Source organism: Podarcis cretensis (assembly GCF_951804945.1).
Source record: "Podarcis cretensis genome assembly, chromosome: 15".
NCBI classification, from domain to species: Eukaryota; Metazoa; Chordata; class Lepidosauria; order Squamata; family Lacertidae; genus Podarcis; species Podarcis cretensis.
Genome location: NC_137185.1, coordinates 19,597,207 through 19,622,856, shown reverse-complemented (window position 1 = coordinate 19,622,856; position 25,650 = coordinate 19,597,207). Strand labels below are relative to the sequence as shown.

General features: G+C 44.0%; 1 protein-coding gene across 9 annotated transcripts in view; it reads right to left on the bottom strand.

The window, feature by feature from the left end:
- NTM (neurotrimin) overlaps window positions 1–25,650 on the bottom strand; it is an 822,171-nt gene that overhangs the window by 12,833 nt on the left and 783,688 nt on the right. For all 9 annotated transcript variants that reach the window (XM_079954575.1, XM_079954576.1, XM_079954577.1 and 6 more), the window contains exons 5-7: window positions 13,053–13,187; window positions 11,590–11,710; window positions 8,920–9,071 (exon numbers count right to left, since the gene is read on the bottom strand). In XM_079954575.1, coding sequence (XP_079810701.1) covers window positions 8,920–9,071; window positions 11,590–11,710; window positions 13,053–13,187 — 408 coding nt within the window. The remainder of the gene's footprint in view (window positions 1–8,919; window positions 9,072–11,589; window positions 11,711–13,052; window positions 13,188–25,650) is intronic.

Here is a 25,650-nt window from a genome sequence, read left to right as displayed (position 1 = left end):
TACAGAAGAGGAGTATGTCCAGCCCATAAGACAGCTAACAATTTATCTTCAGTGGTCAGGGAAGGGAATGTTTAACCCCATTTGTTGCTTTCCCTTTCCCACATCCCCTTAGCTGTATTTGTCAGCCAACTCCATGTTTCCTGTGTCACAGGGTAAAGTGCTAGGGCAAGGGCAAGGGTAGGAGAGTTTCAGGGAAGAAGTGATGGTTAGTTGATACCATGTCCACAAATTCTCTCCTGCAAATCACAGCCTCTTCTCACTACTTTACAGTTTTGGGTGGTCACTGACTGCCTTTTGTGGAGGGGAAATTCTACTATGGAACCAAAAGGCAGATATTAAAAGCCTTAAATAAAATTAAAAACCAAGGAAAATTGGGCTTCCCAGTTTCCTAGTTCACACCTCACAGCTTTCAGCTCTCTGCCTGAGGGCCCCCTTTAATATAACAAACACAATAGGCAAACCCTGTAAAATCTCAGAGGATACTTTTCAATGGCCAAAGAGGTCAAATGGATGAGAGATATTCTCCTCAAACCACCCTACCTCTTCTTGAAAGTTCACTCATTAGATTCTTTTCCTGAAGGATTTGTGTGAGAAAACAGTTCCTTCACATCTCCATCCATGGTAGTGGATGGTAATAATCATTTGTGTGCTTAAATAGCACATCTCAAGTATTCAGAGCACTTTGCATAACTTATCTCAATCATCTTTACAATGGCCCTTGAAAGCAGCCCAGCATTTTATGTGGGTGTTGAGGCTGAGAGATTGGGGAATTAGGCAAAACTTGAATTAGGGCCTGCTCCGCACACTGCCTTCTCTCTTAGCTGCCAGCCTATACACCTCCTCTCACAACCACATTAGCTCTGCTGAGCTTATTCTTTTCTCCTTCAAATGTGGCACATCAGGTTGTTTATGGAGGAATGCATTGCCCTCCCTCTTCACCATTTAGGAGCACAACTGCTCTATCAATTAAGATTAATGAGGGAATCAGGATTCTGCACTTTTTGGTCAAAACTGCAGGTCACCTGTGATGGCATGACACCTCAGGGACCTTGTCATGCCTCTTCCCTATTGATTTTAGTGCAGCATACCCCCATATTCAAAACATGGAGTCTGCGGTTGCCCCTAACAACGGTTGGGCCTAGAATTCTGGCTCTCAACAGGAGACCTCTTATGAAATTAGCTTCCCACTAGATTAAGGCACTATGCGGAACCAAAGTGAAGTCCTGCAGAGTTTACAATGTAGTCACACAAAAGGTGTTGTGGGAGGGTGGTGCGGAGGGGAAGAAAGTGATTTGCTAAACTAAGATTAGTACAGGATGGTACAGTGGGACCCTGCTGTAGTTTAATTATCTGACGATCCCTCTGTGAACAGCAGACTGATTCTCTGCCCCTGCATTGAGCTCCTTTAAGGCTCTCCATGGTTCGCGAGATGGTGGTTGTTCCTTTATTGCATCTTAGTGGTGGGGAAATTAAAACACCTGCCTCACCTAAGAAAGAATAACCACTCTACATCTTGGATTTGTTCAGGGAATAAATGTTCAACAAAGGGAAGAACGATTGCTGCTTTTGGCATGATTGTCTGAGAGTTAGTTTTTGCCAACTAGGGAGTCCAGTCTGACCAAGGCTGTGCACACACCATACATTTCAATCACATTTCAAGCACATGGCTTCCCCCAAATAATCCTGAGAACTGCAGCTGATGCCACCATAGCCGGAATTCCCATCCTCCTTAACAAACTACAGATTCCAGGATTCCCTTGAGGATGTTGTGCATTTTAAATATGCTTTAAATCATAGAATCATAGACACGTAGGGTTTGAAGAGACCCCCCCAAGGGTCATCTAGTCCAATCCCTTGCAATGCAGGTACCACATCTAAATAATCCATGACAGATGGCCATCCAAACTCTGTTTAAAAACCTTTAATAAAGGAGAGCCCCACCTTCCAAGGTAGCCTGTTCCACTGCTGAATAGCTCCTCCTGTTCTAAGCCATACAACAAAATTCAGTGGAATAAAACACCCACCACAATTTTGACATGGATTTCAGTGAAGACCTGGGGCTCACTTATCAGAACCTTTCATAACCCCCATTGTACTAGGCTCCTCTAGAACTGTCCCAAGGTCTAGTGCAAGCCTGTGACAGCAGTGATGTGCACCAAAGCCTACAAAGGCTGCTTCTACTGGGCCTGCTTCTACCTGCACGGTGCATATCTGAGGAACATACACGGAAGAGGACTGAAAGCCTTGGAGACTGTTGTATTGCCTGTGGCATTGGGGAACTGTAATCAATGCAGTGCAGGCGACAGCAATCTCACAAGATCCCTGGGCTCAGATACTTATGCTTTTGGTGTGGCTTCTGGGGAGGCATCATATCACCTGGAACAATGTGGGATCTGAGACACGTAGAACTCCCTGCCCTAAAATAGGTACTACCCATGCAAATTCACCACTGACCTCTGGTAGTCTCTAGAATTCAACTCCTAATACCAATTTAGGTCCAACTAAGAGCAAAACTACCTAATAATAATGCCAACTGCACCACAGTAGTCACTCCTTGTGGTATTTCCAACTACCAGTTTCACCTTGGGAAACTTGCGCTACGTAGAATAGGCTCAAGAGTACTCACAAGAAGAGCCTGTTGGATCAGGCCAATAGCCCCATCTAGTCCAGCATCCTGTGCTCATAGTGGCCAACCAGATGTCTGCAGGAAACCTTCCAACAGGACCCAAGTACAAGAACAATCAACCCACCCCACCCCCGTGGTTTCCAGCAACTGATATTCAGAATACTGCCTTAGACCATGGAGGCAGAGCACGACTAGCTGCCATTGATAGCCTTGTCCTCCATGAATTTATCTCATCCTCTTTCAAAGCCATCTATGTTGGTGGTTATCACTGCCTCCTGCAGGAGTGAGTTCCAGAGTTTAACCATGTGCTGCATGAGGAAGTACTTTCTTTTCATCCACCCTGAATCATCCAACATTCAGCTTCATTGGCTGCCCACAAGTTCTAGGGTTATGTGAAGGGGGTGGGGAATCTTCGCTACCTACTTGGCTGTGACATATAACTATGAAAGGCACAAACTAGCTTCATTTGACATTGAGTGTACATTTGGTAGCAGATTTTTTTTTTTTTTTTTTGCAAGGCTGTATGACAGAACGTTGTGATGCATGTGATGGGAGAGATGTCATCAGGAATTAATCAATCAGCAGTATAAAACATTTTAGGTCCTGGTGTGGACACAAACACTTGCTGCCGCATTGCTTGGAAGGCTGCATGGGATCAGCCTCTCGAAGAGACTGCTTCTTCTCTTACACACCCTCAAAATGCTTACCTCCCACCACATGAATCTCCCTTGTCTTTCTAGTTTCTTCATTGTATGACAGCAGCAATGACATTTATTCTGAGTGACAGGGATGGAAGGATCTGTCAATTTTTGTTCCCTTGGTTTCTCGTTTTGCCAGTCTTAACTTCCGTTTTCCACATTTTGCGGCAAGTCCCATTGTGTTTTTCTCCTAATTGACGCATATCGTTATGCAGTTTTGACTAATGCACACATTTTGGTTTTTTAAAAGAGTTGTTTATTTATTTAATCTATTTAACAGGACTTATATGCCACGTAATCATCAAAAAACATTCAGGAAGTTTTCACAAAACAACATAAATTAGTCAATTAATAAAACTGATAAAATCAATGCTGAAAATAAGTGTTGAACTTCGATTCCTCTAAATTTAAGAAAAAGGAGCAGGTTTTTAAAAATGACATAATAAACTAAAATGACATGTTAAAACGGCATGTCTGACTTTGCTTTCCTAAACATTTTTAAAAAGGAAATGCTGAAAACAGTATTCTCAGACCTGCTTAATATCAATAGGAAACAGTTCTAGAGTGTAGCTGCTGGCTAGTGTATGGGGTAGTACATGTGCTATCCCATTTGCAGCAGTTTCTAACATGCCATTTTATTTATTATTATTCAAATGGGGGGGTGGGTTGTGCTTGTTTTTCAAGCCCTCTTGCCTATCCCAAGCCTTCAGGATGGGCTGGTGGAAATCTAACTCGATCAATCATTTAAATCATAAGTAACTAAAAGACTGGGACCCTAACTTCTCACCATCCCACTTTTGACATACACAGAGATAGGCAAGCTGAAGCCCATATAGGCAGGGATTCGGGTTTCTACATTTCTGTGACATCAGACTGCCACTTCAGATTTCAACAGGGCAAGAAAATGCTAATTCACTTGGGAAAGATTCTCAGCAGCATTTGAAGGCCCACTCTTAGCTAGATTAATTTTCCAAACATGCAAATCTACAGTTCTCCAGTGTCTGAAGAGAAATGAAAGGGAAGGGCTCCTTAACCATATTTCTGCTGAAATACAAAGTGGTGTATAAATTAGCTAAGCAAATAAAAATTCCACTTGAGCCATTTTCTCACTAAAAATAACCTTTCCCCAGTTACTTTTCCACACAGAGAGAAAAGATGTGGGTAGCAGCAATGCTGTGCAGAGAGAGAAAGAGAAGGGTCAAGCAACTCCCTCCCCACTACCATATTTCCATTGAAACTCACAGCCTCCCACAGCTGCTTTTCATTTCAAACAAAGCAAAATAACACGGGTTTCTCAGGAGATGGCTACATGACCTACAGTACATCCTCGTTTGGCTATGAAGAATAATTATATGTGGTCTGAAACACTGATGTTACCCCTGCCTGACATTTGGAGGGATTCCAGTGTGGACACTTAGAGATTCAGACAAAGGAATAAATTGAGATATTTAGCTTCTAATTCCAATCCAGTGGCCACTTTGTCTTCCTCTGGGACTCATGCAGTCCTAGGCTCCTATTTAATAGACTGAAGTAATATGGCACACAACACACAGGGGCAAAGGTTGCAACATGATGATCACCAGGCCAGGAGATGCCAGCCTCTCTTGTACTAACGGTAGGAGAATGCAAGAGCCCCAATTCTAGTGGATGAACTATGCATGTCTGTAGTGTCCAGTGGCCTAGGATTCTTTGAAATAAGAACCTGGACTCAGGCTGTGCTTAGAAGATGAGCAGGTTTTGCTTTCAGTTTCTTGCTGACCCACAGATTAGCATTCTTCCTTCCATAATTCCCCTTCTGGTTACTATGGAAGTAATGGCAATGTATTTATGGGTAAATCTTCAGGAAACCTACTGCTCTGTATTGGCCCTCCTGGCTTGCCATACAAGGGACTGCCTGAGTCATCTCTCAGGGACTGGGCTTTTGGGGCCACATCTGCACCACACATTTAAAGCAGTACTCAACCAGTTTAAGCAGTTGCTACTTCCTCCAATTATCAAGGGAACTGTAGCTTGTGAAGGGGACAAAGAGCAGTTAGGAGACTCCTATTCCCATTACAGCTACAATTTCCAGAGTTGCTTAGGAAGAGCAAGTGATAGTTAAATCACCCTAAGCATTGCAGCTCTGTTAGGGGAAGGGGTGTGTGTGTCTCCTAACAACTCTCATCACCCTTAACAAATGACAGCTCCTAGGATCCTTTGGGGGAAGCCATGACAGTTTAAAGCTGTGTCATAGTGCTTAAAATGGGTAGCAAGGATGTGATCTTAGCTCCTGTTCTGCATCAAAAGCAGTGGCTTCCTCCTCCACAGACCATATTAATGTTGGTTTCATTGATGTACCCTCTGTGTGGCTTCCTCTTCATGTTGCTTTTCACCTACCTGTCTTGGGCTGGGTCACTCCATGCCCCATGGGACAGCACTTAAGCCATGGATAGGCAAACTAAGGCCCAGGGGCCAGATCTGGTTCAATCACCTTCTAAATTTGGTCTGCAGACAGTCCAGGAATCAGTGTGTTTTCACATGAGTAGAATGTGGCTTTTATTTAAAATGCATCTCTGGGTTATTTGTGGGGCATAGGAATTCGTTGATTTTTATTTTTATTTTCAAAATATAGTCCGGGCCCCCACAAGGTCTGAGGGACAGTGGACCGGTCCCCTGCTGAAAAAGTTTGCTGACCCCTGGCTTAAGCCCTCTTAAGAGTGTAGTAAACAACAAGGAGGTTATGTTAAAATGCTTAATAGACATGGACTGGCATGGCTACTATCCCTACCACCCAGTAACAATCGGTTAAAGTGGGCATAGGAAGACAGGGAAAGTGGGGCACTCCAGGTTTTGCTCCTCACCTCAGCTCCCAACTGGCACAGAAAGGCAGCCAGAACAGCTCTGCCTGCCACAACGTTGGAGAAGCGTGACAAATAAGCCAAGCAATTACAGCTGTCCCTGGCTGTGAGTGGTGTCAGATGGATCCATCACTCTAATCAGAGCTCTGGCATGTGGAGAAAATAGCTTCCAGATAAGGGTACAGAGCTCTTCCCCGCCTCCCTTTGCGAAAGTCAATTTTTTATTTCATGTTGCAGTAATAGAAAATGCGACTTGGAAGCAAACCTGGGATCACCGAGCCGCTTGGGTTGTTTATTCTCAAAAGCCTCACCTAACAGACTGCACTCTGGGGTGGCGATGTCAGAGAAGGCTCTCTGAGATGGTGGTGGTGGTGGCTGTTTTGTATATGGAGAGGAAATTTGTCCTCACCACAACAAGTCCCCTCTCTGCTTGATTACCTGAAAGGTCAATACTCTGGAGGAGGAAATTTCTTAAGATGTATTTATTAAACATGAGTTGAGGAGGGGACCAATTATCTGATGGATCTACAATGGGTATATCAAGACTTCCCCAAATGAGGATGTTGTAAAGGGGTTAGAAGTTGGTGTCCTATGGGGTTGGAATGGTTCCAGCTGCAAGTATTTAGTACTTCTTATCAGGCAACCATGGCACTTGAATGATCCCACCATGGGACTATTTGGCTTCTAAAAATCTCAGAGGGGGATTGTGTGTATTCACGTTGTTCAAGTGTGGGGTAGGGGAGCCTCTGGATAATTCAGCTTCTTGAAGTTTTATATGTTCTGAAGAAAGAGCTGAAAGTCTAGAGCTACAGTAAATGTTTCCCTGATTTAAGGCAGGAAAGTACTCTGTACTAGACAGTTCTGACAACACTTCTGGGAGACATTGAAACAGGTGTACGTCAGAACAGTTATGGGGAAAATTTCATCCTGTAGATTTCACTCAACTACAGCTCCCATCATCCCTGGCCATAGACCATGCTTTCTGGGGCTGATGGGAGTTGGACTCCAGCAAGACCTGGCAGGTCAGTGGTTCCCCATACTGACTTCAGGTGGTGGAATGAAGAAGTTTGTTGGAGTAAGGTGCCAGAGAATCCCACAGAAAGCAGAATTCAAGGTGAATACTGGCATTCTTTTGGGGGGTGAAACTTCAATGCAGTTTCCAGGGAAGATTATCTTCTCAGGATGGTTTTCCACATCCACAGTAATGAATGTGTCAAAGTCCATGTGTCAGTGAAGAGGAGGTTGAAGTTGACTCAAGAAAAGTGGAATAGTGAAGCCCTTGCCCATTACAATTGAAGACAGCCAAAGTTGTAATGGAACCAGGAGAGTTGTAGAAAATCCTGGACTGACTTTTGCTTCATTAGGAAGCTATAACCTTCCCTAAGTGTCACCCTGGTGGCTTAGTCCACCTCATTTCTTGTCCCACACTTTGAGAGTAGCATTTGACGGAAGCCCCACATCCTGAAAGCTGTTGACATCTGCAGATGCCAGGGAAAGATGCTCAGTGGTAGAGATACTGCATTGCAGGCAGAAGCTCCTGTGTTCAATCCCTGGTAAATTTGAGTAGGGCTAGTAATGCCCCTAGTCTGAAGCCAAGGGAGAGCTGCTACCAGTCAACGTAGACATTTCTGAACCAGATGGACCAGTGATCTGACTCAGTAAAAGCTACTTCCTATGTTCCTAAACATTAGGAGTAAATATAATTTGTAAAGATTTGGTTGTCTGTCCAGTGGCATCCCAAGGATAAGAGGCTAAGGAGGGAGGCTAGTCTTTCATGACTCTAATAAATGTCATGGATGCAGCACTTGTTCAGCCCTTGTGGCAGAAAATATAAGAGCCCTGCTGGGTCAGACCAAAATCCACATTCACCCCATACGTTTAAAGGTAAAGGGTAAAGGGACCCCTGACAATTAGGTCCAGTCATGACCGACTCGGGTTGCACGCTCATCTCGCTCTATAGGCCAAGGGAGCCAGCGTTTGTCTGCAGACAGCTTCCAAGTCATGTGGCCAGCATGACTAAGCCGCTTCTGGTGAACCAGAGCAGCACATGGAAACGTTGTTTACCTTCCTGCCAGAGTGGTACCTATTTATCTACTTGCACTTTGACATGCTTTCAAACTGCTAGGTGAGCAGGAGCAGGCACTGAGCAACGGGAGCTCACCCCGTCGCAGGGATTCAAATCGCCGACCTCCTGCTCGGCAAGTCCTAGGCTCTGTGGTTTAACCCACAGTGCCACCCGTGTCCCATACATTTAAAGCACCACAATACCACTTTAAAACAGTCCAGGCTTCCCCCAAAGAATTCTGGGACATGTAGTTTGTTAAGGGTGCTGAGGGTTGTTACGAGACCCCTGTTCCAGAGCTACTATCCCCATAGTTCCCTCGGAGGGGAAACGGATTGTTAAACCACTCTGGGCATTGCAGCTTTGGGGGTGGGGGATAGGGGTCTCCTGACAACTCTCAATGCTCTTAGTGAACTACAGCTCCCAGAATTATTTGGGGGAAGCCAGGACTCTTTAAAGTGGTTTCATGGTGCTTTAAATGTATGGGGTGTATGTTGCCCTAGTCTAGCAGTCTGTTACTACAGTGGCCAACTTGGTGCCAAAGGGAAGCCCATGTGTAGGACATGAGTCCAGTAGCCCCTCACCCATCTTTCCCAGACTTGAAAAGAGAGGGTTTTTTAACTCACCTGTCCACCCCTCCTGCATCTCCTTGACCATATACGATCCCACTGGAATACCAGGACATGCTTTACTTACCGTACAGAATGATGCTGGCGTTGGTGTTTCCTAGCTGGTTGTAGGCCACACAGGTATAGTTTCCATAGTCCTGCTCAGAGACATTGAAGAAAGTCAGGCGGGAGAAGAAGGCCTTGTTTTCCACTTTCAACCCTTTCTGTCCTTCAATGAGCCTGAAATAATAGGAGATAGCAAAGATAAAAAGAAATGGTGACAAGTCCGTGATGGAAGCTAACAGAGTTAGCTGGCATTGCTGCCTATAACTGACTTTATTCAAGCACCATAATTAGATCTGAGCATTCACCAGGGGCCAATTCTGATGCCATTTTTTGGGTCCACGTGATCCCTTCTATGGAGAGATTTCATCAAAAACATAAAACTGGAATGGGTTATCTAAGCCATTTATCTGGAGCTGAGAAGCACTTTCGTGACGTGGGATCATTGGATTCAAGCGTCCTTTCCTTCTCCACCTTGCAGATCCTGCCAGAACAAACAGCTCAAGGCAGAAGATTCATTTGCCAGCTGCCTTTTAAGGAGATTCCATTGATTTGTCCACAGCACAGATAAACAATTCCAATGAAACGTGCACTGGCTCAGTGAATTCCAAAGGAGGAGACTGTGAATTCTAATGCTACACTAGAAAGGACCTTCAAATCAGATTGCAGTAGGAAGGGAGGGAAGAGGCCAGCGAGTTCCATAGTTTAACTATGTGCTGCATGAAGGACTTTCTTTAGTCTGACCTGGATCTTACAGGATTCAGCTTCCTTGAATTGTCCATGTGTTCCAGTGTTATGAGAGAGGGAGAGAAACTTTTCTCTATCCACTCTCTCCATGCCATGCCTTATTTTACACACAAGGAACAGACACTAGGCAAAGGAACAGGATGCAGCTGAAGAACTCTGCAAAGTGTTGGTAGATGTAAGACACTTTAGGTTTTTTTCCAAAGTTACGCCCCACCATAGCCTGTGTCTCCCCTCTTTGGTACCTCATTCCCCCACCCTGATACTCTTGTATGCTGCTTAAAAGAAAAAGACAATGTGTGTGTCTCTTTGTTTGTGTGTGTGCTATGCTTAGCTACTTCCCCCCCACAGCCTCTTGCTCTGTGTTATTGCCCTGGCTTTTGATCCTGACTGACAGCATATTGGAAGCTCACCATGTGATCCACAACTTAAAACAAATGCCTTAATCAAATGGACAATATCTCCAAATTTGTGTTTTCAATGGACCTCTGCACTGTGGAGATAATTAGCGGAGGAGAGCTCCAAGGTCTGGGGATTTCTGTGGGAATTACACAAGCAGAGAATGATTCTAATTTGATAAGTAAGTCTCACTCACAAACTGGGGTGGAATTGTTACAGTGGAGCTTTGCTGTACCAATGAACTTTGGCAATGAGGGCTGCTATTAAGCATAATTCCATGTTAGACATACAGATGAGGACATTGGGGTGAAGGGGCTGTGCCAGATGCAGTAGATTACCACTTGCTTGCAGTATTATTACTCTTAACTCAGTGCCATCAGTCTACTTTGCTGAGCAGCGTACAGGGAAAAGGTCCCTAACTTTAAGGAGCATACAATCTAAGACCCCATATGTGCCCTGCATTTAAAGTAGTACTGTGCCACTTAAACATTCCAGGCTTCCACCAAAGAATCATGGGAACTGTAGTTTGTGAAGGGTGTTGAGAGTTGATATTCCCCTCTACATTACCCAGAGTTCCCTGGCAAGCGTGACTGATTGTTAAACCACTATGGAAACTGCAACTCTGCAAGGCAAATGGGACTCTTTTAACAATTGTCAGCACCCTTAAGAAACTATAGTTCCTATGATTCTTTGGGGAAGCTTTGACTGTTTAAAGCGGTACCACAGTGCTTTAAACATATAGTGCAGATGGTCTCAATGTTGACAATGGAGATAATAAGAAGTTGGGTGGAAGAAGCAAAAGTGGCAAGTGAGTGTAAAGACAGGAATTGAAGACAGCGAAGCTAAAGGTAACATTGGACAAATGCTAGCAGATTCCCTTACAAGTTTGGAAGTTAATCACCCTGCTTTGAAACATAAATAGATGCTTGGGGGGGGGGGGGTCATTCACTTTGCATTTCATTGTGATCCTGCTTAATTAACACTTTACAAACCAAAACATGAGCGAAACCTTCCAAAATGTGCCCTTTTTAAAATTTTGCACTGAAGTTCACTGAGAAAAGAGAGAGAGAGAGAGAGAGTACAAAAGATGTATAGTAGAGGAAATATATATAATAGTGACCATAGCCTCCCTGCCTCCAGGCACATACATGTTAACCGGAATTGCATTGAAAATACATACAGAAAGAGAAAAGAATACAGAAATGGGAATGGGTTTTGTTGTGCAAAGAGTTTTTAGTAAGAAATATGTGCTACCATATTTATGGAAATGGGAGCAAACTGAATTTAATAAATTTGGGGAAATGAGAAACAGAGGAAAATTAAAAGTGAAATTCATCCTTCCATAGAATTAGCCCCAGTTCTTTATCCACACTCAGTCGCTGAACGACTGCAGAGAAATGTGCTCATCTACCCCACCAGCACCATGCTGACTGTGCTTAGGGTGGAGTGGCTATCAGTTTTCTAAGAGAGCAAGTAAATTCTGATGCAGTGATTGTGAGGATAGGTCCTGCTGAAATATCCTAACATCAGTTACAACTAATCCTTCATGTACCTTTTGTCATCCTTGTACCACTGGAACTCGGCTGATGGAACTGCAGAGGCGTCACACTGGAGGATGCCTTTTTGTCCCACCGGCACCCCGGTGTTCTTAGTATCTGAGATGTATGGTGGATCTGTAGAGAAAGGGACAAGTTGAGGGGTTGTTCTCTGTGGCTTTGGAAAATCACTTTGCTCTGCTGTTGCTTCAAGGTCCTTCCCCTCTCCAGAGTTTTGCTTGTGCCAAAAACAAACTGCCAACGGCAGAAGGTTCCTTGCCCAGATGCGCTTGAAGAGTCAGTGACCAGATCCTGGCAGTGAATACTCAAAGGCTATTTTACACGCATTCTCAAAGGAACCAGCTCCAAACTATCTCTTAGACACTACCACTGCCCACACAGTTCCACTTTCTAACTCCTGCCCACTTGATCAATGCATCCTCAACTCTCTGCCACTTTTCAAGTCCTGTTGGTGCAAGATGTGTGTTTTGAGAATGCTCGTGTGTGCAAATGCATGCGAGTCCATGCAGGAATGTGACAACAAACACATGTGTATGCATAATTGACTACGGACTTACCTGTGTGTGAATGAGAAATGTGTGCACTTGTCTGAGTTCTGAAATGCGGGGTATGTGTGTAAATCAGTATGCAAGCATGCAGACAAGTGTGACCCATTCATTGGGTGAACTGGACATTTGGTCTAGGCAGCATCATTTCTGCTGGGATGTCACTAGAAAGAGATGCTCCCAATTTACCATGTTACTGTTCAGCCCCCTTTTGGAAGATTTACTGTGGTGCAACAAATGTCGGTTTGTAGCTCAAAGGCAAAGCATGCACTTTTCATGCAGGGCACGATATCCAACATTCTTTAGTGGATGGTTGAGTTTTAGTGTTCTGCAACAGAGGAATCCAACACAACCGTCGCACTAGCACAGGCATAGACAAACTCGGCCTTCCAGATGTTTTGAGACTACAATTCCCATCATCCCTGAGCACTGGTCCTGCTAGCTAGGGATGATGGGAGCTGTAGTCCCAAAACATCTGGAGGGCCGAGTTTGCCTATGCCTGTACTAGCAGAACTCATGCAACAGAATGGTCAATCCACAGCGCAATAAAGTGACCAGCAATCTGCTTATGCATTCTCATGCTCAATGACATTCTGCTAGCACAAAACCTTTTTTTTTTTTGCCAGCGAAACAAGTATACTGCTACATAACTTTAACTTAGCGCTACATTGGGTACGACTCAGAAGGTTTCAGGTTGGACCAGCTTCATGTAAGGTAGCTTCATATGTTCTTATTTTATCACTTGCAGGCATTTAATTTATCTCTTGCAGGTATTAAAAGGTGCAGAGAATATGCCAAGGAAACACAGAAAATGCACCAAGAAAGACTGTGGAAATCCTTCCAGCACCCCCCCCCACTACTGCTAAGCTGCAGCAACCTACACCCTGCCCTGCAACAACCTACCCAATACTCACAGTTCACTGTGACTTTTACTCTCCGCACCACAGGAGTGGCAACATCGTTGGATGCACTGCATTCGTACTCTCCTGACTGCTCCCGAGTGATGCCGGAGATCTCCAAGTACTCGTCTTCGCTCATGAATCCCACAGCTGCAGAAGAAAGAAAAGGATCAACCTTGATTATGCAGCAGGACAATGTGGCTGGTGAGATACCTAGAAACAGTGCACAATGTTCTCTGGGCATGCATCTTTCACTTGGCACTGCTGTTGTTGATGGGAGTTCTAGATACAGCCCTTAAAATGATCCTTTCCATTTGTTTGCCTGGATATCTTGATGTGGAGGAAAGGAGCATTATATATAAATGAGGTGGTAGGCAGCCAAGCTTGGCAGGCTGCCATTGATAATCCACGTGTGGAAGACACCAAACCCGCTGCCTCCTTTGGAAATGTGTGTGGGGAGCAGGGAGTTCCCTTCACTGTCAAGGGGAGAAATCCCCGGTCCATGGCTTTCAAGCCGAATCAAAGTGCATACGTTGATGACCCCCTTCAGCAGACTTGAGTCATGTATTTGTACACACATTACCAAAAGAAATAAGAGTGCTTTCCTGCAGTGGTGGGGGCAGTTGGTAAAAGGAGAGAGCCTCCATAGTACTAGAGATATGTTTAAGGTATAGACATAAACTGGTTTTGCCCCAGTTTCACTGCCATGGTTGCCACCGCCGCCTCAATAATATCAAGAACCGGAATGTCATGAAAGGGATAAGCAAAAAGGAATCCACCCCCTCCCCAATACGATTCCCAAGGCTCAAAGGTTGTGCACACAGCATACACTCAAAGCACATGGCTTTTTCCAAAGAATCCTGGGAACTGTAATTTACCCCCACAGAGCTGCATTTCCCAGCACCCTTCACAGTCTACAATTCCCTGCATTATTTAGGGGAAGCTATGTGCTTAAAATGTATGGTGAGTATGCAGTCTTGGGATAAAGTAAAATGAGATAAATTAGTTTCAAACTGGATTGCATTTGCAGTTCAGACATTCCCTCAAAATGCAAAACCATTAGATTATATTAGCATTAAAATACCTTTGGTATAGTGAGTCATTTTTTTGCAAATTGGAAAGTTCAAGTTTGATTTTGAAATGTGGGGAAAGGAAGGAAGAAACTTTACCAATCCCTTTAAAGGATGGCAGAAGGGTGAGGAGGAAGAGAGACATAAATAGAGCTGTCTTATTTATTTCTCTTAAATCTCCCCATCTCCTTTTATCAAATCTTTTGCAGCCTGGGTGTTGTAATTACTGAGCAGAGCATCTCTGAGACCGGTGTCACACTTAATATTCCTATTAATTTTAAATGTTAGCCCTTAGTACATATGTGTGGCAATTGGTGTCATATTTTAATTAGTCTTGCCCTACACCATCTGAAATTAATAATAGCTCGAATTACCAGTGTAATTTATAAATTAACATTGCTGCAGCATTAGGAAATAAATTAGCTGTGGACAGCTGTTTCTGGAACTGGACGACAATGGCAGTGAGAATGTTTTATTGGGGGGGGGGAGAGACACAGTACACACATATAACGTGCCCCCCAAACAGAGACTGAGCTAGTTATACAGGAAGACAAAATGCCCTTCTGCGAATACCCAGGGGCATGCAAAATCTTGCAGTGAGAGCTGTACTTCTGCAGTCCTCTTGTAAATGACAGTACCCTTACAGCGCATGGGTGCATCTCAAATACATTCCTGGGAGGGTGCAGCAGTGTGAATGAGAGATAACTATGCCAGCCAGGACTCTACATAGGGACCATGATGGGAACTGAAATCCCTCTTTACCATTACATTCACCAGGGCCTTCCCATTACTGATTATTTCCTCCCCCTCACCCCAAACGGCAGACTGTACAGAGGCAGCTACGCCTTGAGGCTTCCTGGTTGCCGCAAGAGCTCTGTGAACTCCTGCTACAGGCCAGCAGCACCCACTGGGGGCCTCCCCTCTGTTATCAGGGAAGGAGAGAAGGGGTCTGCAGTGCTCCCAGGGAAAAAAGAAAACAGAAGATGGAAATGTCAAGCAGTTACTGAACTATTTTTCCCCAAGTCCTTCCCCTGGAGAGACACAGAGCCAGCAGGAAGGAAAGTCCTCAATGTCTCTGCTTTCCCGCCTTCCAAGGAAAACAAACTCTGGGAAAGTGCCTGGAATGCTTTGAATCTCTCATCACTCAGAAATTGCGGGGGTGGTGGTGGCATGCAACAATACAAAAGCTGTCTTCCACACCTCTGATAAAGCAAAGGTTCCTACTGATCCCCAGAGGGTTGCTGCAACCCCAAATTATAACCTGTGCAAACATGTCTAGCAGTGCCTCTTTGACTCTATCTCTCCCATGGGGTGAGCCCCATGAATCATAGAATCATAGAATCATAGAATCATAGAGTTGGAAGAGACCACAAGGGCCATCGAGTCCAACCCCCTGCCAAGCAGGAAACACCATCAGAGCACTCCTGACATATGGTTGTCAAGCCTCTGCTTAAAGACCTCCAAAGAAGGAGACTCCACCACACTCCTTGGCAGCAAATTCCACTGTTGAACAGCTCTTACTGTCAGGAACTTCTTCCTAATGTTTAGGTGGAATCTTTTTTCTTGTAGTTTGGAACCATTGCTCCGTGTCCGCTTCTCTGGAGCAGCAGAAAACAACCTTTCTCCCTCCTCTATGTGACATCCTTTTATATATTTGAACATGGCTATCATATCACCCCTTAACCTCCTCTTCTCCAGGCTAAACATGCCCAGCTCCATGCACCAGACCACTCTCTCTTTCACACACGCCAGCAATATTATTAGAGCCCTCCTGTCAAAGAATGATGAATTTGGACAGGATTGCCAAGAAAACCACCTGTAGCCAATGGATGGCCCATGTTTATAACTGACAGGTCCTGATCTCAGACCCCTCCAAGTGTCCCTATTTTCCAGGGATAGTCCCAGATTTACAGAAGCCATCCCAGTTTCTGATTTGATCCTGGAATGTCCCACTTTTCCTTAGGACATCCCTATTTTCATCAGAGAAATGTTGGAGGGTATGAAGTTAAGTGACTCCTGAGCCAAGTAGGTAAGTAACTATACAACCTTCAGAAAACATCTGAAGGCATCTATTTAATGTTGTATTATATATATTGGAAGCTGCCCAGAGTAACTAGGCAACCCAGTCAGATGGGCAGGGTATTATTATTATTATTATTATTATTATTATTAACATCCCTATTTTCATCAGAAAAATGTTAGAGGGCTTGCGATCTTATTTTCTCAAGGCTGCAGGTTGAAAACAATGGTTTCTCAAGGCAACACCCTACTATAAATGTGGGCAGCTTAAGCATGCTTTCTGAATATGTAGCTGTCCTTTACTAAACCCTCATGTCTTCCAAACATGATTTGTTCCTTACCTTGGAAGGAGAAAGGATTAAGAGCCCTTGTAACAGAAAGAGCCTTGCTTTGCTTTTCAGAGAATTGTTTTTAAAAAGGGTACTTAGTTAACTTCTCAGCCAAGTCCTCACAGAAATGAATAAATTGGATGGAACTACTTAAGTCAGAAATAGTCACTGCCCCCTGTGGCCTTCCATACAAAAACTCAGACCTTGTTCTTTTATTCCCTGCTAACCTTTGCTTAAAGTCAACTTTTTGGAATTTGGAAACTTTGGTGAAATTCTCATGGGTGAGTTTTCAGGGTTTTTGTTAAGACTGATTTACTTTTGAGGTGGCTGGTGGGTGTTTGTGGGTGTGTTTTCTTTCATGCTACCAATCATCTCCCCAGTGGCCTGCGCTCTGCAGCTTCCCTGGGTGTCCAGGCTTCAGTGAAAACCCAGAGAAAGGTATCATGAGGCAACTTCTCCCAAGAGGCTTTTTTTCAGATCCGGAAGCGCAAAAAGCCAGGGCACAAGAAGAGTCCCACTGGGTGAGGCCAAAGGCCTGTCAGTACTCCAGCATCCTGTTCTCGCAATGGCTAACCAGATGTCTGTGGGAAACATGCAAACATGGGCCTGAGGACAAGAGCATTCTCCCTGCCTCTGGTTTCCAGCAGCTGGCATTTAGAGGCATACTTCCTCTGACAGTGGAGGTAGAACATGGGGAGGCAAACTAAGACCCGGGGGCCAGATCCGGCCCAATCGCCTTCTAAATCTGGCCCATGGATGGTCCAGGAATCAGTGTGTTTTTACATGAGTAGAATGTGTCCTTTTATTTTAAAATGCACCTCTGGATAATCTGTAGGGCATAGGAATTTGTTCATTTTTTTTCTTTCAAAATATAGTCCAGCCCCCGCACAAGGTCTGAGGGACAATGGACCGGCCCCCTGCTGGAAAAGTTGCTGACCCCTGAGGTAGAACATAGCCATTGTGGCTAGTAGCCATTGATCACCTTTTCCTCCATGAATTTGCCTAATCTTTTTAACAACATCCAATTTGGGCAGCTTCTGGTGCAATGTTTCCTGGAAAGAGAGGAGAAAGCACACACCACCCTCAGGTTTTTTCGCTGCCACAAGGTAATTTCAAAACCACGCACCAAACTTCTGTAGAAATTATAACACGCTCTGAGAACAAAGCAGAAAGATTGGAGCCTCTTTCACAGGGGAAGAACATTTTCAAGAAATTGGAAGGTGGGTTTGTTTTTTGTTTTTTTTTTTGACACAGCGTTCATTTTAATTCCTACTCAGGGGACTCACTCAATGAATTGAAAAGGAAGGTGGGGGTTGAAGTTCAAGGGGGGGGAAGTCCAAGGAGTCCCACACATTCCAAATCTTCCACAAACACCCACACCTCCGCCTCAAAAATTCCTGAAGAGCAGCTGTGCTAGCTGGTTGTGGCAAAACAAAATGAGTCCTGTCACACCTTGACGAATGACTAATAAATTGTGACAGCAGCTTTTGAAGGAAATAGCATATTTCCTCAGTCTGCCCCTCAGACTCTTCTACCTCACAGATGAACTTTTTAGAGCATCCCTTCCCGAGAAGCCTGAAAGGAGCTGAGACTTGTTGATGCATCATTATGCAACCTGTGCCTTCCCTATTGCCGTGATGATGAATTGTTAACATCCGGATGCCTCTGAGTTCCCAGTTCTGGGATTCCCTTAGCACCCTCCCTTAGCTTTGGGGGAGAAAATGCTGAGCTCATCAGTATCCAACATAACCAAAGGGCATGGTGTTGAAGGCATTATTCCAAAATCAATATCCTTTGGTTTGGGTGGAGGGGTTGCGTGTGGGAGAAAGGAAAAAAACACAACTGCAGTTTTGTGTTCCAAGAGCTGTCCTGAATACACTGAAATAAATACACATGAAAATGGGGGAAGAATCCCTTTATGGCTGACCTAGAATCAGCGTCCCAGTAGAACAGTGTGTTCTGCTGATAAAGTGAATATGCAGCCAAGAGCCTGAATACAGTCCATGCACAAATTTCACTTTTCTCTCTGTGTATATATATATATATATATATATATATATATATATGCAACAAAATGCTCGCTGGCTTCCTAATTAACAAAGAAGTGAATTTCTTCCCTCAAGTAGATGCAGGCCATTTAGCGAGCATAGCCCACACTGGAGCATGTGCCAAAAATCCCGAGCAGCTGGAAAAGCACCACACACCTCATTGCCGGTGTGTGGATTGCTCCTAATGTAAAAGGGAGTTGGGCTTGATTTTGTCAACACACCACAGACTTCAAAGTAATTTTGTGAGCAGGGGTGGATAGATCACTCTGTTTCCAGCCTGTGTCACTTTTGCACAAGGACCTGCTGAAATTAATAAGACACAACCAGGGCCGGATTTAGGTTTGATGAGGTCCTAAGCTACTGAAGGACATGGGGCCCTTTATATGTCCAGCTGTCCTTTGTCAACAACAAATAGATGCTGTTTTTTTGTGTTGAATCTATGCTATATGGTAATTTATGGACCTAATAGGTATCTAAAGCCCATAACAAAATATGTATTTTATCAAAGTAATTGTTGAACTGAAATACAATTAAGAAGAAGTATATTTGGGGGCGGGGGCAAGAGAGTGGGGCCCTAAGCTATAGCTTGTTTAGCTATAAACACAACTAACTTAGGTCTGTTCATTTCCATGGGTCTACTCTAAGTAGAAGACAGCAGAATATGATTGTGCATGTACACACACGCACCAGTCATTGTTTTGGTTATTTTGGGAAACCTCTGGACAACTGTGTTCCAATTCCTACATTAGTTCAAGAGCAGGTCAGCTCATACTGGAATTCAAAAAGATGGAATGTGTCAAGCATCCCGATCATGTAGGTAATTTAAAAAAAAAAAAAAAATCTCTGAAAGTGAGGCAGGAAAATTCAGTACTAGAAGCTTCCCTTTTCTTTCTTTGTTCTTCCAGGATAGTGCAGATTAAGTTGAACATGGAATGAATGATGATCCCAACAGGGAAAGCTAAAGGCACATGCTCAAGGTCACTTAAGATGGATTTGGTACCCTTTAGCACCCTTTAATCACTCTGCTGTGTTAGGAGTCAGGGTGGCTAAAGGGGGCAAAAGATGGATTGCCCACCACTATCACACTTTCAATGAATGTTTATAGGTGAAGTAGGAAGCTGGATCCACGTTAATAGTTACATGAAGACAGAATGAACACCACATCATGTGCCAGCATCAAGAAAAGGCTAGTCTCCAGGTGTCCGGTTTCATGGCTTATGGAGAGTCAACTATCAATCCAATGGGTAGTAGGACAGAGGTTAGAAGCGTTGTGATCTACCGTCAGTGATTCCATCCTATCTACAACAGAGGGTGTCCCCACTGGCTCAGCTGAGAGACCAGCAACTGTTAGCTCCTCTCCTCCTTGAACTCTCTCCATTCCAGCTGTTCATTACTAAGAACTAGTGTATGAGCTTTCTTTTTTCTCTCCTCCTGCTTCCCCAGTCCATTTTCCTTTTGTGTCGTGTCATTTAGACTACAAGGCTGATGGCAAGGGCTGGCAGAACTGATATCTGGAAGCCACTCTGACACCCTTTCCATTTTTAGCTGAATAAATACTTTACTACAAATAGTTGAAAGGGACGCGGGTGGCGCTGTGGTCTAAACCACAGAGCCTAGGGCTTGTCGATCCGAAGATTGGTGGTTCGAATCCCCATGACGGGGTGAGCTCCCGTTGCTCGGTCCCTGCTCCTGCTAACCTAGCAGTTCGAAAGCACGTCAAAGTGCAAGTAGATAAATAGGTACCACTCCGGCAGGAAGGTAAATGGTGTTTCCATGCGCTGCTCTGGTTCGCCAGAAGCGGCTTAGTCATGCTGGCCACATGAACCGGAAGCTGTACACCGGCTCCCTCGGCCAGTAAAGCGAGATGAGTGCCACAACCCCAGAGTGGGCCACGACTGGACCTAACAGTCAGGGGTACCTTTACCTTTACGAATAGTTGAAACAAAGCAAGAAACAATAACATTCTCCAGGTTATGTAGGGGTCACGTTGCAAAAGCAGCAAGTGAATGTCAGAATGGGGTAGAAGTGGAAATCGGAAGTCAAGGCAGATAGACAGGAAGATTGAGTTCTTCCCTTCTTCTATTTCTCCTTCTTCTGTTGCTGTCTGACCTTCTTTCTTCTCTCCCCTATTTCTACTGCTGGATGTGTGCTGCTTGGCTCCTGCTTTCTCCCATGACACATGGTTAGTGGGCATACACAAACTCATTCTACCCTCCATGTTGCTGCCCTGGGCTGCTGTTGGCTTACTGGAAACCCAACAGGAGCAATGGCAGACTCTGGATGCACTGAAATGAGCACTGGGAAGCTGCTCACAGCAGGCCTCTGAACGCTTCCACAATTGGCCTCAACATAAAGGGTGTTCACAAGTTACATTCAACAAGTGAACAATCTGTACAGACTGTTCGGCTGTACACTCATGCACTTATTCACAAGCAATGAGTGTATAGTCTGTGTACACCATAGTTGCACTGTACAAGCAGAGATGAAGGGTGCCATTGATTTCAATGCAGCGCCATTTCCATTCCGCTGCAGCTTGGCTTCTGACAAAAGCTCTGTCGTTCATCTCACTGTAGCAGAATTTTTACATACTTGATTATTGTATCCTTGTGGTATTCCACACCATTCATTTAAGTGCAGAGGAAGCACAAAGCAAATGGGGTTGGTGGTGATCAATTATGTAATGATTGCATATAAACAAAAGTAACTGCATTGATTTCTGTTCCAGATATGGAGGGAATAAAAAGCACCAGCAATTTCCACTCTTTCAGTGTCCTTATCAAGTAGCATGCTATCATCCACAAAAATACTTGCACAGTATTTGTGGAAAGACATCTTGTACCACCATTGTGTAGTGGTTAGAGGTCTGGATGTAGACCTGGGAGACCAGAGTTCAAATCCCCTCTCAGCCATGAAGTTAACAGGATAGCCTTGGACTAGTCACTACCTCTCAGCCTAACCAACCTCACAGGGTTGTTGTGAGAATGAAATGGAAAGGATGAGAATGATGGACAGTACCTCGAGCTCCTTGGAGGAAAAGTGGAATATAAATGAGACAGTTAAACAAACAGCATGCATCTAATTCTCCAAAACCATCTCTCTCTCTCTCTCTCTCTCTCTCTCTCTCTCTCTCTTTCTCTTTCTCTCTGGTATTTGTCTCCCCCCTCCTCTTTTATTATTATTATATTATGTATGTTGTGTTTTATGTGGTAAACTGGCCTGTGGTCTCTTGATGAATGGCAGAATATAAATTTAATAAATTCAAAAATGAAATTAAGACTCTCATCTGGGAAAAACCCTGTATGAAAGTACATGGAGTAGGGATTTCCTTACGAGTTTTGTGATGTTATTGTTCCATTAAATAAAATAAAATAAAAACCCCAAACACTTTAAAGTAAAGCTGTATTTTGATGGACACAAGAGCAGTAAATAAAATCTAAAGCCATAAAGCTTTTTAAAATCCCAATCCAGCTGAGACCATTTAAGTGCACCGCCTAGCAAATAAAACACAGATCCCGTTCCAAGCCGGATGTTTATTTGCCAGATTCCAGCCTGCGGAATACATTATTATCTTTTCCCAACACCTCTTTGCCCCTATAAAATGAGATTTAATATAGTCTTTTCTGCAGCATCCCCTGCTGGATGCTATCAGCCATTTTATCTCTCCACTGAGGAAGGCACAGATTGAGAGTAATTGCTGAACCACAACGCTCCATGAGCCCTGTCCCTTTACTTTCTTCTTTTTGCCTGTTTATAATGGGAAGCCTTGTTGAGAGACTCGGAGACAAATTTTGTGCATTAGCGACCACCAGGAATGGAGGAAACAAATAGACTGGACCCAGGGAGTGGGGCAGGGGTTAAGTCAACACAATCTGTAAATAACAGCATGCACTCTGGCAAAAAAGCAACAGAACACAGAGGAGGTTATGGTTTCCAAGGTCCCAGGGCAGCTGGCACATAGAAGATGCATTTATTTATGGTACCTATAAGATAGAAGTGAGAGAGTTTGGGGAGGTAGCATAGGAGCATCTCAAGGTACTTGAAGACAGGGCCAGATTAAGACCTTTAGAGGGCCTAAGCACTTGAAAGATTTTGGGGCCCCCATAATTCAAAATATAAAAAACAATAAACCGTATATCATTAATCTGTATTATTACGTTGTTGCTGGTGTGTGTGTGTGTGTGTGTACACACATGTATTTTATTTTATTTTTTTCATTTATCCTGGGAGCATTTTTTATGCAACCTGGTTCAGCTGCACCATATGGTCCCTGGTAAATCCGGCAATGGAAAATTTATGTCATGCCCTCCTTCCCTTGACACCCTAAGCATGTGCTTATTTTGCTTAATGGTTAATCCAGCCCTGCCTGCAGACATCCTGCTTATTCAGTGTTCATCCTGATTCACTTGCACAAAGCTTATGGGGTGCTTAGACTATGTCTGGTCTTTATAGAATCATAGAAATGTATGGTTGGAACAGACCCTACAGGTCATCTGGTACAACACCCTGCTATGCAGGTATCACAACTGCATCATTTACATTGGGGATGGGGAATAATGTGGCCAGGTGAGCAGTGTGACTGCTTGCCTAGTCAGCTGCCTGCGTAGTAACAAAAAGAGCCCCATTTTTTCCCCTTCAAAGGGATCTTTTAAATTGGCTTTGGACTGAACCAGTAGAGGACGGTCTTCTGTGAAGGGTCATCTGGGTTAGGCACAATTCAGTTGCTCAGTCCCACTCACGTGTCTCAGAGAGTCAGCACTGATCTGTTTATGGGGGAGTTATATGACAGTGAGCACTCATCATCTCATTAATCCTTCATCCCATCCTTTGCACTGCATTTTCCCATCAGTTTGCAAACCATAAGGAAATCTGTTTCTTTGTTTTTAATTTTAAAAAGTGGATTTGTTATGCTAGATCAGAAGAGTACTATAATCCACTTTAATTGGGTGAGTTTCAAGATGCTCTTGGATCCTTCCCACAAAACAGTGATGGTCTAGAAGTCTCCTTAGTATACACAGGCATACCTTGTATTACAAATAAAATTGGCAAGATTGCAATGCTGTTATACATAATGCAATCATACAAGCCTATGTACAGGTAGGTAGCAGTGTTGGTCTGCTGTAGTCAAAACAAAATAAAAAAAGTTCCTCCCAGTAGCACCTTAGAAACCAATTAAGTTTGTTATTGGTATGAGCTTTCGTGTGCATGCATACTTGGTATCTGAAGAAGTGTGCGTGCACACAAAAGCTCATTCCAATAACAAACTTAGTTGGTCTCTAAGGTGCTACTGGATGGAATTTTTTAATTTTGTTTCACATACAAGCCTATGGTGTGACCACATCTGGAATACTCTATAGAGTTCTGGTTGCCTCACCTCAAAAAGGATATTGCAGAGTTGGAAACGGTCCAGGAAAGGGCCACCAAAATGTTCAAGGGGATGGAACAACTCCCCTATGAGGAATGGTTGCAGCATTTTTTGACTTTTTAGATTATAAAAAAGTTGAGTGAGATGCATTGTGATAGAAGTTTTTTTAAAAAATCTGCATGGCTTGGAGAAAGTGGATGGAGAAAAGTTTTCCTCACTCTCTCGTAATGCTGTAACTCATGAACATCCAATGAAGCTGAAAGTTGGGAGAGCAAGAACAGAGAAAAGAAAGCACTTCTTCAGACACTTCTTCACGATGGACTTTGCTACCACAAGATGCAGCAATGGCTAAATGTAATCACGATCATCTTCAATACCTTTTGGCCTGTAAAAATAAACTTCATCCTTGCCTTAACAGATTGCCAGGGTGGATGAGTCACCGTCTCCGCTGGCCGCTTTACACACATCACTGTTATATATTAAGCACCAGAACATATGCCGGAAGCAGAGCCATATAGATATCAACTGGCATTCAAATACCACAAGCGCCCTGAGACATCGCTTTTAAATGCCCCAATACATTCAGGAAGCCTGCATCCACTAGACCTCCTGCCCCGTTCCTCCTTGAGCCCACTCGACAACCTTTCCTATGTGCAGCCAGGCTGTAATTTTGCTCTGCAGGCAGAAGGGAAAGGAGAGCATGAGAAATAAGAATGTAAGAAAAGCTTTGCTGGATCAAGTCTAGCAAACTGTTCTAAAGAAGGCAACCACAAGTCCATGGGAAGCCCACAAGCAGGATCTGAGCACAACAGCACTCTCCCCACTTGTGATCCCTAGAAGTATGCTGCCTTTGACAGTGGAGTCAGAGCATAGACAACATGGCTATTAGCCATTGGTAGCCTTATCCTATGCCTAGAATTTTAGCAGCTGTTGGATCTCCAGCTGTTTTTGGACTACAACTCCCATAATCCCTAGCTAGCAAGACCACTAGGCTGGGATGATGGGGATTGTAATCCAAAAGCAGCTGTAGACCCAAGTTTGGGAAACACTGATTTAAAGTTTGATAGTTGGGGGGTGAAGTGGGGAGAAAAGCAGCAAGGAACAAGAGTGAATAAGCATGATTTGGGTTTAATGCAAACAACATACAAACAAAAGAGTCCTTCTGGATCAGACCAGATTCCTGATCTTGCCCAGAATCCTACTTCCTGCAGTGGTCAGCCTCTGGGAAACCCACAGCCATCACTGAAAGACAAACAGCCTTTTCCTGTACTTGAGCCCCAGAGTAACTAGTGTTCATATTAGTGCAGGAATGGGAGAGAAGGGGAGGAAGTTGTAGGCTCCCTCGACATCTCAAAGGCTGTCACATGGAATATGAAACAACATTGTTTTCTGCTCTTAATTCTGGGACTGTCCCTGGAAAACTGGGACACTTGGAAGATATATGATTTTGTTATTCTGAGCTTTGGAGTCTTTGCATGAGGCCATGGCAAGGCAATCCGTACTGTTCATTCCTTCAAATTCACATTTATTTTCAGTGCAAAATGTACATACGCCACTTTCCTATATCCTTGAATCTAGCAAACTGCCTTTAAACGGTTCCAAAGACTCTTCTCTCTTACCACCGGAGGCAAAGCATTCTGTTGGAGACTTTAATAGCTGCAGCTCGCTAGACTCTCCTGAGAGCTCCCTGCTGTCATGATCAGGCCTCATTCAATTTCTCCTCGTTGAAACAGCTTTTGTGAACTTTTAAAAGGATCCCTCTAAAAGGGCACAATTAGGGGCTGA